The sequence below is a fragment of the Ictidomys tridecemlineatus genome, chromosome 3 (assembly GCF_052094955.1).
Source record: "Ictidomys tridecemlineatus isolate mIctTri1 chromosome 3, mIctTri1.hap1, whole genome shotgun sequence".
In the NCBI taxonomy this organism is placed as follows: Eukaryota; Metazoa; Chordata; class Mammalia; order Rodentia; family Sciuridae; genus Ictidomys; species Ictidomys tridecemlineatus.
The window spans coordinates 113,878,061-113,891,619 of NC_135479.1; the positions used below are offsets into that span (position 1 = coordinate 113,878,061).

Genomic DNA, 13,559 nt, shown 5'->3' on the forward strand with positions numbered 1-13,559 from the left:
TATTGACTGTCTTTGTTTTCTTTTTAAAAATCCAGCATACACATCATTTCCTGGAAGGGTTTGTCTTAATCTTTGTGATTGGCATGGAAGATGGTATAAGCAGATTTTCTTCTGAACCTCCTGCACAAAAAAAGAGCACAATTTTTTTTTTCTATTACCTGATACAGATGCAAAACATGAGCCATGGCGCAGTGAAGTGGTGTAGCCAAGATTACTTGTTAGGATTTTGGGCATCTTTCTCAAGCAGCCTCCGATCATGTTTCTCTGCTGCTCTGAAGCTTTAATTAAGAGGGCCCTGTTGCCTGTAGAAAGGTGTGCACTTCTTGTTCAGTCACTGGTAACCATCTAAAATCAGGCTCCCATAAATCCCTTTTGTTTTTATCCTAGGCACGACTCTTTGCCCAGCCTATTATTTCCAGCAAACTAAAACACCTGCTACTTGCTTCCCTGGACTTTGCAGCTTTGTGCCTTTTGTTAATGGCCTTCTTTGATGGTCCATGCTGCCTATGGCATGAAGTCCTAGATGGTGGCCCCAGTCTAACACAACTATTTATCTTTCCAGTGGATTAAACTCACTGTCTACATTGGATTAAACTCACTTACTAGGCTATGGACTCATTGTCCAGGTCCTATTCCTGTAAATTTGTTGTAAGTTGCTCCGTATCGTGAGCGCCCACTACTTCAGTGAACAAATGACAAAAACAAACAAATTTTTAAAAAATTGATATTTGGACACCCAGCTATAAAGCTATGTTGAACTGTAATTGGACATGCTCAATTATATAAAATTGGAATTAAGAAAATGTTTTTGCATGATTTTTAAGAAGTGAGCACTTACCTTATATCGTAAGCTGTGTTAATAAATATGCATCTTCAGAACACTTGATCCCTAACATGGTAGCATGATAAATAAAACAGAATTTCCATGCCAAATACTTCAAAATAAAACATTTCCAAAATAAATTGAATACAGAAATATTACAATTAAGCTGGCTGATTAAAATAAAGATAGGATGGCCCCTTTGGCTTTGGAAACCTTGAGCATCTTCTGTATACTCATGAGGTCCTAAAAATGGGAGTCTACTTATGAAAGAAACCTATGACTTATTAGCATTTTCTCTTCATCCTCTTTCATCATTCTTGCAAAAATGAAAACAAAACAATCCAAATCCATCTATCAGTAATGAAAAAATGTTCATTAATTCATTAATAATAAGAGGGTTTGGGGATATTAAAAATTCCTATAAATTATAATAAATAGAATTGATCAATCAATCATTACCCATATTTTTTAAGATTATCAGCTTTGAAAACACAGCAAGGGAAAAAAAAAAGCATTCATCAGGGATCTAGAAAGTAGGCTTTCCCATAGATTAGATCTTCTGACCCAATATCTTTATTGTTCTATTATGAAAATATCTACTTTGGTTTCTCAGGAATTTCTCTAAGTAATTATAATGAAACATTTTTAAAACTATCACATATTTAATTTTAATAGCATATTTTTAGAACCCTGTTCCTTCTGAAGAAATTTCATGCTGAAATCATTTATTATTACAGACTATTTTGTGGTTATGGAAGAAAAGAATCATTTCATATGGCAGATGAATGGACTAGATGGAAGGGAAGGTTTATGATATCTTCCAAATCATCCAGCTATGGTTAGGGACACGTCTTCCAATTCTTTTCTCAAGATCTTTGTTGTATTGGGTGCTAATGAAATATTTGGCAAATCCTATGCTTCATGGGGCAGTGCCAGATAATAGTGTAGGTTTGCCTGTATTGATGACTTGCTATAATCCAGACGCTGTGGAACCTACTGAGAATTCTTCAGCTTCATTTCACAGGTGTATTTTTTTAAACTGTCCCTTCTATAGTTGCTGTGAGAATTCAGACGCTTATTACATACAGATTAATAAGGTAGAACTCAATGAATGTTCATTTCTAGTCTCTGTGTCTTCTCTTCCTTTGTTTTCCTCTCTTCTTCTTTTTTTTTTTTTTTATCCTTGCCCTTTTACAGTAGATTGTGGCTTGAAAGAAAAGAAAAGGTGAATAAGAAGCTGAGTTCCACGTTGGCATCTGGAATAGTGGGGGAAGGGTGGATGGAGGAAATAATGTAAATGTAGTTTTGTAATATTTAGCCTATTATGGTAAAATTTCAATTAAAATGATTGCTAAAATTACCTCAACAACTGTATTTACTCAAGTTCAAATAAAACCAGACATTTTTCTCAAAATATTTTTTTATTCAAATACTAAACACTTCCCCCAAAACCAACAAACCCGACAAAACTATTGTTTGCTTAACTTCATCAATCTTTGACTGTGCCAAGTACCTTGGGACCCTCAAGAGAACTTTAGCTGCATTCATTTCTGGTTAAAAAATAAATGGCACTTTTTAATGTGTTTTTTTTTCCATTTTTCAAAATAGAAGATACAGTTTGTTTCTCATTAAGATTAGTTGGAGTGGTTCAGCAAAGGTGTCTGGGCAGCTCTGGAAACAGAGAGCTAGAGTTTAAGGAAAGAGGTAAATTTCACATTTGAACCTTGTTAGCATTTCTTTCACTCATCATTATTTTAACTAGCTGCATCAGTAATTCCCCCAGGAATGATTATGCCATATGAACTAGGAATATGCTGGAGATTTTTTCCTGGGTCTGCAAACTAGTGAGATTGTAATTACTTGGTATCTATCATAATAGATGAGCCTTTTCTTCCCCTCCATTTGTAATGCAAGAGATAGGTTACACGTCTTGTTTGTCTTTCTATTTTTTTCACAGCTTGTGCCCCAGGGACAAATGGGAAAGAGTGTGACAGCATCTGCAAGTGTCAGAATGGAGGCACCTGTGATCTTCTGACTGGATGGTGCCGGTGCCCCCCAGGGGTTCATGGGAAGACTTGCGAAGATGGTAGGAATGTCTGTGCCAGTCACACGAGAACCTTTTTCTTGAGGTTTCTAATAGAAATAAACCGAACCAAAGTTTCATCTGCATTTTTCAAGGCAGCCTTTACTGATGAAGTCAAAGGCTGTGTCTATACATACAAGATGCAATGGCTCTGACTGATGCCATGTGTAACGGAACAACATAATTGATAATTAAATCGCCAACTGTGATCTAAGCAGGATGAATCTTGAGACAAAGAAAGCATTTTTTTCCTGCTGAGAAAAAAGTTGAGTTTTTGTCCATATATGCCTAGGTGTGTGTGTGTGTGTGTGTGTGTGTGTGTGTGTGTGTGTGTATGTGTGTCTTTTATAGTATAATATAACACACTATGTTTTGGATGTAGAACCTGGGAAAACTTGATTTGCTTTGCATAGTGAAAGAAAGAGCAATGTGATTTCCAAGGCAAACTGGGAGGAAGAGAGATGAAAGTCAGGAAAAGAAAGGAGAGGAGGGAGAGAGGAAAGGAGAAATGGATACAAATCTCACAAAGTGCCAATGAGTGCTGTGTATGAATTTTTCACGGAAACCAGTGAAAAGGCCACATTTCCTACATGGGTTGATGAAGCACAAAAATAAAGACACTGCTTGTACAGACACAAGAGCTGAAGGCAGAGAGTCAGCAAGGATGTACGTCTCCAGGGATTGCCAGAAATCATGGGGAGTTTATTAGATTCTCACAGACCACAGAACTGGGAAGACGGAAACCAAATTTACTTCACTTTCAGAGGCACAGGAAGGCTTCTTCTGGCATTCCACTTGCATATCCCTGTGAGCCATGTTTGTTTGTCTATTTTAAAAATATACTAAGTGGTTGCAAAGAACTGTGCCTAGAACTATATGATATGATAACAAAAAGGGAAAAGGAAAGTTCCTGGTCCCTCCATGTGGACCCTGTGGTCTTGTCCAAGACAAGCATAGATATTACAAATTTATTAATGCATGGCTGGAAATGAGACCATGAGGACAGGCCGACTGTGTGTGATGGAAGAGACTTCTGGAGAAGTAATACTTAAGCACAAGTCTGCAGAATGAACAGAGGAGACAAGGGAAGAGCAAGGGGCTAGCTTTGGAAGACCAAGCCAGGAAGATGTGCAATGCACTGCAGAACCCCAAGGAGGTGGAGCAAAGACAGTTGATAGTAGTGCAACTTGAGCTCCCCTAGCACAGGGCTTGCAGTGCTGAGTTGGGTTTCGAACCTGTAGCAGTGGCAAGTCGCCGCAGGGTATTAAGCAGAGAATGCAGCATCATGTCTGTGATTTTCAAAATATCTCTCTAGCTTCAGTCCAGCCAGCTTGGAAATGTCTTCAGTGTCTCAATTTCATACAGCAACAGCTCTAGCAGGGTTTGCATATGGGTAAATGTTTTCTTTGTTTGTCCTTTCACCCTCCAGGATGCCCAAAAGGGTTCTTTGGGAAAAACTGCAGAAGAAAATGTAACTGTGCCAACAACGGCCATTGCCACAGGATATTTGGTTCCTGTATGTGTGAGGCAGGGCGCTATGGGAGATTTTGTCATCTGAGTAAGTCACAAACGCCAGTTGCTTTCTATGCAAAACATGGTGGCTCAAACTGTATGGAGAATATATCAGACAAAGAGGAGTAAGAACATTATATGTATATAATGATTGTGTTCTAGCTTTTATTTAATTTCTTTATAGAATCTAGATAAATGAAAATATTTCTGATTTTAACTTTTTTTCTAGTTAATATTTCCCTAGATTATTTTTAATTTTTTACATTTTTTTTCTAGTTAATATTTCTCTCAAGTATTGAGAAAGGATTGTTAATAGTTTGGTTAAGAGGACATGTGACACTTTACAGGAGTTTAATATCAAGGGCCAAGAATGAGTCTCTTTCTGGGATCTAGCCCCAAATATTTACTTCCTCAAGTTTCTAAAAGAGGCTCTTCATTTTCCATCCTCCTTATTGATCACATTTTTCAAAAGGTGCAAGAAAACACAAGCACCAAAATATATATCTAGATAGGGGTCCCCTCAGGGTCTTCTAGAGTTTCCCCAGCAGGATAACTCTGGATGTTCACCAGCCCGCCCTAGAGCTGTGTGCGGGAATCCCTGGGCTGGAATGATCTCAGCTCCACTCCTCCACCTATTCCATTTCCCTCCTCTTTCTCGTGAAAATACATTTTAATACATAACAAACCCTGAATAGGCACTTGGTTGCCAACAGAGGTTACTTCTACTTTCTCTTTTTTTCCAAACGTATTGCTACAATTATATGTTCTGACTGAATGTCAGTGTCTCAGTCTGTTTGGACTGTTATAACAGAATAGTGTAAACCAGAAAGCTTGCATACATCAGAAATATACTTAGTACTGGAGGTTGGGCAGTCCCACCACAAAGCACTGTGGATTCCAGGTCTCCATCTCTGGAAGCCTGCTTTCTGGTTCATGGTCAATGCCATTTGCTGTGTCCTCATATGGCAGGACAAGGAAATTGGCTTGTGGGCCTCTTCTAGAAGAGCAGGAATCCCACTCATGAGGGGATTCCTCATTCTATAAGAGCAGGAGGCCCCCACTCATGACTCACCTTCAAGACCCCACTCCCACCTACCATCCCTGGGGGTAGGTTTCAACATATGAATTTTAGGAGGATACAGACATACATACCTATTGCCTGAACAGTATCATGACCACCTCTTCATAACAGACAGCTTTTAGAGTTTTATTGTCTATCTTAAGTTGAATATCCATGAGACTTATCTATTTATAAAAGGTATGTACCTGGAAAATACAGAGTCAGTGGTGAATACTCCAATATGAAAGCCAATGGAGGGATCATAGGAAACTCAACTTGGATCATGAGGAATGGTTAATCTTAAATGAGCAAAATAAAAGATATGTAACCCCATATTTAGTAATAGGGGTTTTTTTTGGGGGGTGGGGTTTAATGCTTGGGATTGCTTAACCACTGAACCACATCCTCAGCTCTTTTTTTTTTCTTTTTTCCTTTTTTTTTTTTTTTGTATTTTGAGACAGGATCTCACTAAGTTGCTTAGGGCCTCACTAAGTTCTGAATCTGGCTTTGAATTTGAAATCCTCCTGCCTCAGCCTCCTGAGCTGCTGGGATTACAGGCATGTACCATTGTGCCTGGCTAGTAATAGCTTTTGAATATTTGACAAGATAATATCAAATGTTTTGGCACAAATTAATCATAAAACATCTGAGTGAAAACTTTCAGAGCTAATTGTCAGAAACATCTAAAATTGAAGTTTTAGTTTTGAATATCAACATAGCATATTTTTATTCCTTTTCATGCTATCAGGTTTGTGGTTACTAGTGGTGGTTAGCATTTTGAATGTGACCATCTTCAAGTAGAACACACATATCCTATTCTTTGGAATTCCATTATTCTTGGAATTGAGGCTTCACTTATTAATGTCACTTGACTGTCTCTGAGGGAGCTTGAGTTGACAATCTTATATTAATTTTTTTTTAATGCTTCTATAACCAAGTACCTCAAACTAAGTGGCTTAAAGAAATTCGTAGTCTCACAGTTGTGGAGGCTAGACATCCAATTTCAGGGTTTTAGCAAGGTTATGATCCCTCTGAAGACTAGAGAAGGATCTAGACCTCCCAGCCTCTAGTAGATCCTCGTCCTGCAGCAGCATAACCCAGTCTTCATATGCTCTTCTCCCCATGTGCATGTCTCTGTGGACAGATTTCTCCATTTATAAACATACTAGTTACCTTGAATTAAAGGCCATCTTATTCTAGTATGACCTCATTATAACTTCACCAATTACATCTGCAATTTCCAAATAAGATCACACACATTCTGAGATCCAGAGAATTAGGACTTCAATATATGAATTTTTTGAAAATACATTTTAATACATAACAAACCCTGAATAGGCACTTGGTTGCCAACACAGGTTACTTCTACTTTCTCTTTTTTTCCAAACGTATTGCTACAATTATATGTTCCTAATATACCCAAATGTCAAATTTATGCATTCCACTGTGCCTGAGTTGTTCCCAGAGCCACAAATCTATATGCTGAATCAGGTAGAGTAATACATGAAAGTCAATCTAGGGTAGTATTCTGAGATGACAAAAAGAGGCTTATATCAGGGCAGACTGAAGTCTGAGAAACCCTGGGGCGTGGAGGGTCTGAGAAAGAATTACAGACTTAAACATTGTAGAAAATTTGACAGGGGAATCATGAACGATTTTGAGAACAAAATTCTGTTAATAATTTTGTTTTGCCTCAGTGGTAACTGAGTGTCCCTGGCAAGTGGCACTAGGATCATCCTGGGTGGTACCTTTATAACCACTGCTTTGAATGATCTCTACTTGTCCCTCTCCATCTACCACCAAGTGGAGTGGTGTGTTTTGTTTTCTGCAAGCAACTTTCTGTAGCAAAGCCCATAAAGACACACAAAACAATTACCTTGAGCCTGGAGGGCACTTGAAAGGATCTCTCATTTGATAAGTCCCTTGAACATCTGTAATAGGGAAGAAATGATGTCAGAGAAACATTTTGGAAAGGGAAATGAATTATTCTAGTAACTGCTCAGAAAGGGAACTACAGGTATGTTTTCTTAAATGCAAAAGTGGGACTTTTTCCAATTTGGGATTCCAATGCTGACAACCAACCCTAAAGCTCAATGGCAGGGGGAAGATAATGACATGAGGGCAAGCACCATTTGCCAAAGATGTGGTCAAGATTACGCTACTGTCACTGTGAAAGCTTTGTGCTCTCTGCATGACGTAAATTTTTTTCCGATTACCATATAATGAAGGGGAGTGGAAACAATGGCAAGCCTTCACATAAATGCTTGTCCATCATCTCCATGCTGCAGCAGGATGGCTATGGGTCCTGGCAGCGGCAGCAGTCCTTGGAGAATATTAACTATGGGCACCAGTGGAGCACATTGAGAAGCAATTTCTCTCCTGGAAGCACCAAAGCCTTTTAAGTAGTTTAGGCTTCACTGTTCATGTCCAGTTGCCAAAAAGCAAATGAATTGTCTGATTTGAAAGACATTTGTTTCCTTATTTTATTTTGGCAGTCAGGATGATCCCCTGTTTTCCTCATAATCAGGCCCCACAGAATGACATGCCTGTGCACTAACAATTTAAAATAAACAAAGCGTGGTTTTCAGGTGACCGTTTTGCTTCAATCTGCTCACAGACTGTCCCAAGGGGGCCTACGGAGCTGGCTGCTCTTTGGAATGTCAGTGTGTGGAGGAGAACACCCTGGAATGCAGTGCCAAAAATGGTAGTTGCACCTGCAAATCTGGTTACCAAGGCAACAGATGCCAGAAAGGTACAATCTGATGATAGATTTTTCTTTCTTCTCTAATAATAACGCTCAGCCTTTGTTCAGCATCATATGATCATTAATTAGTTAATCCACCAGTGTCCTCAGGTGCTGTGGTATGCTTTATTAATCCCCTATTTGCAGGTGAGGAAACTGAGACACAGGGCAATATGGTTATTTAACCTTGTCTTCTCAGATTCTGTTATAAGCAATCCCCTTACTGACTTGAGAAGGGAGGAAAGATCACATTATATAGTATCTTGTCCAGAAAAAAAGATGAGAGCTACTGTGTCCACTTCTTTGAGCTGAACTCATCAACCAAGAACACTGCTGGCTTCCTGAATTAAAGAGTTATTCTCTCTATATCTAAAAATGGGTCACTCAAACAAATAAAATGCAAAGATACTTAATTGTGGAAAATTTAAAATGGCTATCAATATGGTCCTTTCTCAAATTTTTAGACATTATATAACTTTTAAATTTAAACTACAAATAGAAAGGTTTATGTATATCATAATTTCAATTATAAGTAATATATTCATGTGTGTGTGTGTGTGTGTGTGTGTGTGCGTGTGTGTGTGTGTGTGTGTATTTGCATGAAAATTTGGAAGACAGGGTCCCAAGATGTCAGCGATTTTGTTTCTGGCTTGTGGACTCATGGAATGCTCCTCCTCAGGTTTTTCAGGGCATTATTTTTGTGTGTTTTCAAAGCCTCATGTCACCTTTGCACCGAATTTTATCAGTCCCACCCTACCTAAAATGGCAACTTGCAAGTTTCCCTGAACATTTTTCTTTTTCTCTCATGCTTATCATATTCTAATAGACCACATATTCTAATTATATATTGTCTAATATATATTGCCTGTCCTTCCCTGCTAAAATCTGAACCCCATGTGTGAAGAGTATCTGCAATTTTATGCCAGTATTCCTAAACTCCTAGAACAATCCTGACATAGAGATGTTTCCCATTAAATGGTTTCTTAAATTAATACATAAATATGCATAGTTATTTTTTATCATTTATTCATTTTTCTTATATGGTGGGTAAAGCCCTAGTTACTATTTTATTCAGAGGAAATTATCACAGCATTTTTTCTCTTTCATACAAAATACTGACCATACCACAAATACAATTATCATAACTAACGATAAGTTATGATATTTATTGCTTTTGCAGGACCCAAAAGGTAATGTTGCTTAAAATTGGGAGAAGATAATGGGTTTGAAAGGAAGCCATCATGTACCAAGTTCACTTACAAAGGGAAGCACTGAGATTGACAGTTGTTCTTGACGCTCTTGTATCCTCAACTGCTCCTTATACTGCAGGCTTCAGAGAGTCTAAAAGGCTTTTCTGGAGCTGAATGAGAAGGGGAGTGTGACTTTGTTCTGGGTTATTCTGTGCCTGTGGAACTGAATCATGTTAGCAGTAATGTCCGTCTGAATTTTGTGGAGAGTGAACTCTTTAGATAGCTGGATTGTGAGTTTCTAGGTAATGGGGAAAGGAACCTGGGGATATCACATATCACATGAAAGTGTTTAAAATGGTATAAGTGGGTCTTGTGTCACTCTCTAAATCTCTTGCCTCAACTGATTTTTAAACCCAGAGTTGGCCCCTTCTTTCTTTCCCCACTGGAGAAGTCATGCCCTGGAAGCTAATGCCCAAGGAGATAATACCATATCCACACACCTGGGTAAATTTAATTTATTCTGATAACATTTTCTTAAAGCAGCTGCTGAATATACTTTATTGGAAAATGCTTCTGAGATTCCCACTGTGAAAGAAAATGAGTTGAAAGTATATGTAAATCAGCAAAATAGAGAGGTCACCATAATCTCTGGAAAACATATTATTTTTCAATCAGATAACTTTGTCCAATTCTGATATTTTTGTCTAACCACAAAATGAAATTATGAATCAGACTGGAGCGGGTGAATGGGCTTGCCATGATTGGCAGCTGAAATCAAGGCAAAAAGAGCTCTTTAAGAGTTGTGCATGATGAAAATCAGGCCTGTTGTTTTTCTTTTTCCTTTTTAAAAGAGTGAAGTAGCCCAAGTGCTCCTAGAGCCAGACAGATCCTTAAAAATCTTAACTCCAGACCTGTGTCTAGATTGCAGATGAATAGTTAATTAAAGACTTCAAATTGTTTCAATGGCACTAATGAACAGTATTCTCCACAATCAACACCAGTCCTTATTTAGCTTATCAGCAGTGACTTCTAAGAATAGAGGAGCTGGTTTCTTCAACTAACCTGTGAAATACCAAAAAAAGAAAAGAAAGGGAAAAAAGGTTATTTTCTAAAAGCAGACAATGCCTTTCCCTTCTATATCCATTAGTTTATAGCCTGGGGTATTTTGGACCCCAGTTACCTGTAGAGGACCCTCTGGGCCAGCAATTCCCTTAAGTCCATTTAAGGTGGTCCATAACAACCTTCATGTCATAATAAGAATGACAGATTATTGTTAAAGTAGTTCCACCTTAGATGAATTTTGAAATTTGAACTCTCATGGGTCTCTAAGGGCAGGTTAATTGACTCTGAAGGTCCTGAGTACTTAGTGTAGCTGGGAAAGCTGACTGCAGTGGCTGATGGCTCCAGTTTCAGAAGCCAAATGGTCTGGGTTCAAATCCTACCTTTGCTACTCTCTAGCTTGGTGAAGGAGTAGGTCACTTAACATCTCATGTAAAAAATAAAATAAAGTGATCATGGGGAAATTTTTATGGAAATATAAGCTAATTTACATAAAGTGCTTGGTGCAGAGTAAGTAATCATCAGATCAGGTACTAAAATCCCAGAAAATAATTCACTCTGCCCAGTTCAGAATATACTTCATGATTCGATTTCAATTGCTGTGACTCTCTATAATTACCATATGTTTTGGAAAATTTCACCATTTTTTCCCTGTGTTAAAAGAATGCTTCCCACTAGGTTTCTAATTCCAGTGATTTTGATGGTAGAGCATATGCTGAGACCTCCGAGTCTCAGTGTTGATACAGCTTCAACTGTCCTTTTCTAGTTCAAAGGACATTCAACAAAGAAGCACACAATTTCTCTTGAGTGCATTGAATACTTTCATAAAATCCACAATTTGCAAACCTCTGGTGTGATTATTCTGACTTAGGAAAGAAAAAAAAAGCAAAGACTGGGAGCAAAGGATTGAGGCAAGCATTTGGGGGCAACTTCCCGAGCACCATGCCTCCTTTACAAATTACATCTCATTTTCATGTTTTGTTCTGTGCAACTGCCTCCAAAGATATATATCAAAATTGCTTCCATTGTTACTGTCTGAAAAACTACATTTTCAGCAAAAAGCCAACCACTGTATCTGTGTTTCCAAAGTGACAAGATAGAGCATCATGTTGATTTCTTCAGGGAATATTTTTGGAAGTGCTATAAATCCTCAGAGGCTACTAGAATGTTTCTTTCTTTGCAGCTCAGACACACGCACGTGTACACGCACGCGCGCACACACACACACACACACACACACACACACACACACATGCACACATTTGCCAACTCACTTAGGCAACAGTAGAAATCTGGGACCATCTTGAGCTTTATTGCAAGTCTTTCTTTCTCTCTCTATTTCACAAGCCTGCCCTGATGGCCTCTGGGGACCAGAATGCAGGTTCTCCTGTGGACCCTGTGAAAATGGAGGTCAGTGTGACAAAGAAACTGGAAACTGTACCTGTGCTCCTGGTTACATGGGAAAATCCTGCACAATGTGTAAGTAATAAACCTAGAAAGGAGACCCAACAGAGTCAATAAAATTGTTGGCTTTATAAATGCTTTTCTTATTGACTGCTATACAAGGTGTTGCTGTTAGAAAGCTGTTTCAGCTATCATTGTACAACAACCCACCCCAATACTTTGTGGCTTAAAACAATAATTTATCATTTCTCTTGATCCTGTGGGTTGATGAGATGGCTCTCACTGCTAGTCTCTCATGTATCACTCGTGTGGCTATTTCAGGAAGTTGATCAGCTGGGAACAATTGGGCTTCTCAACCATGCAACCTGGCTTTTCCTCTGCATAGCATTTCTTCCATTGGACTTCCTCCTCACACAGCAGTGTTAGGACAACACTCCAAGAAGGAGCATACAGAAAACGTGAGAGCAGAAGCTACATATGTCTCAAAGTGTAACCACAGAAGCCACACATTATTATTTCCACTGCATTCCACTGTTTAAAACAAATCATGAGGCAAGCCAGAGTTAGGGGGAGGAGAAAGAGGTTCTAACTCCTGATGCAGAGGAGTAGCAAGATTTCATTGCCAGAGACTTGCAAACTGGGTGAGATGGTTGCAGTCATTCGGGGAACCAATCTCCCCGAGTATAGTAGTTAATGTTATACTGAAATGCGTTTTAAGAAATTCTAGACTAGGATTATCATTCTTGACAGAATGGGAGCAGATTATAAACTGCTAAAAAGTGATTAGCTAAATTGAACCTGTTTAAAAGAGTCAGAACTACTATCCTGCCATACCCTCTTCTGATTGTTATTCTTACCTACACCTAAGCTAACCCCCACTGCCTTATCTCCTCTGCCCCATCCGCAGTGAAACAGAGTAGCTTGAGAGATGGAGAAAAGCTGTGAACTGGATGATAATGATGGCGTTTTCCACATTACTATTGCAACTTTGTCTAATAAAGATTAGCAAAACTCTATTTTTTGTGTGTGATTAGCTATCTTTTATTAAAGTGTGGGCTGTTTCTGAATGAGTTCTGAGTGCTTAGGACTTTCTAAAAACAAACAATTAAAACCAGAAATATAAACTATAAATATAAAATATAATACAGGAGAGTATTTAGCACAGAGCTAATCATCTGATCATTTGGGGAAATACATTACTACCCCTAAGGATAACCCTCAAGCAGAAGTGGCAGGACAGGTCTTTGCCTGACAGTTTTTCTGTATATAACTAGACAGTTTTTATTTCAGGACCATCATTCTGGCACTGTTGACAATCATCTCAAATAGTATAGAAGTTTACCAGAGCAGCAGTTGACTATCCCTAACCTAGTTGTTTGCTTTAAAAAAAAAAAAAAAAAGATTTAAAGGTAAGAATTTACATATTCAAAAGGTAGTTTCTTGCTCTTTCCACAGTGCAGTGACATTTTCTCTTGTCTTAACTCAACATTAATGGAGTTATTATTAAGCAGATAGTAATAAAATTTACATTGTTTCAATTGTCAGGTGATATAAATAGATTATTTAAAAACAAGAAAAAGATAAACTGCTCATTCTCTCAAATATTAATTTTAATAGTCATGCTGTGTTATAATGCTTCCATCCTAGTATTTCAAACCCCAAGAGAATATTTTATGATAGTCCTG

General features: G+C 38.2%; 1 protein-coding gene across 8 annotated transcripts in view; it reads left to right on the plus strand.

The window, feature by feature from the left end:
• The window catches only part of LOC101973364 (EGF-like and EMI domain-containing protein 1), a 616,632-nt gene that overhangs the window by 518,458 nt on the left and 84,615 nt on the right, over positions 1-13,559 (plus strand). For 6 of the 8 annotated variants that reach the window (XM_040270043.2, XM_040270041.2, XM_040270039.2 and 3 more), the window contains 4 exons: positions 2,781-2,909; positions 4,336-4,464; positions 8,096-8,230; positions 11,818-11,949. In XM_040270043.2, the coding sequence (XP_040125977.2) occupies positions 2,781-2,909; positions 4,336-4,464; positions 8,096-8,230; positions 11,818-11,949 (525 nt within the window). The other 2 variants (XM_040270047.2, XM_040270048.2) reach the window with 2 other exon arrangements.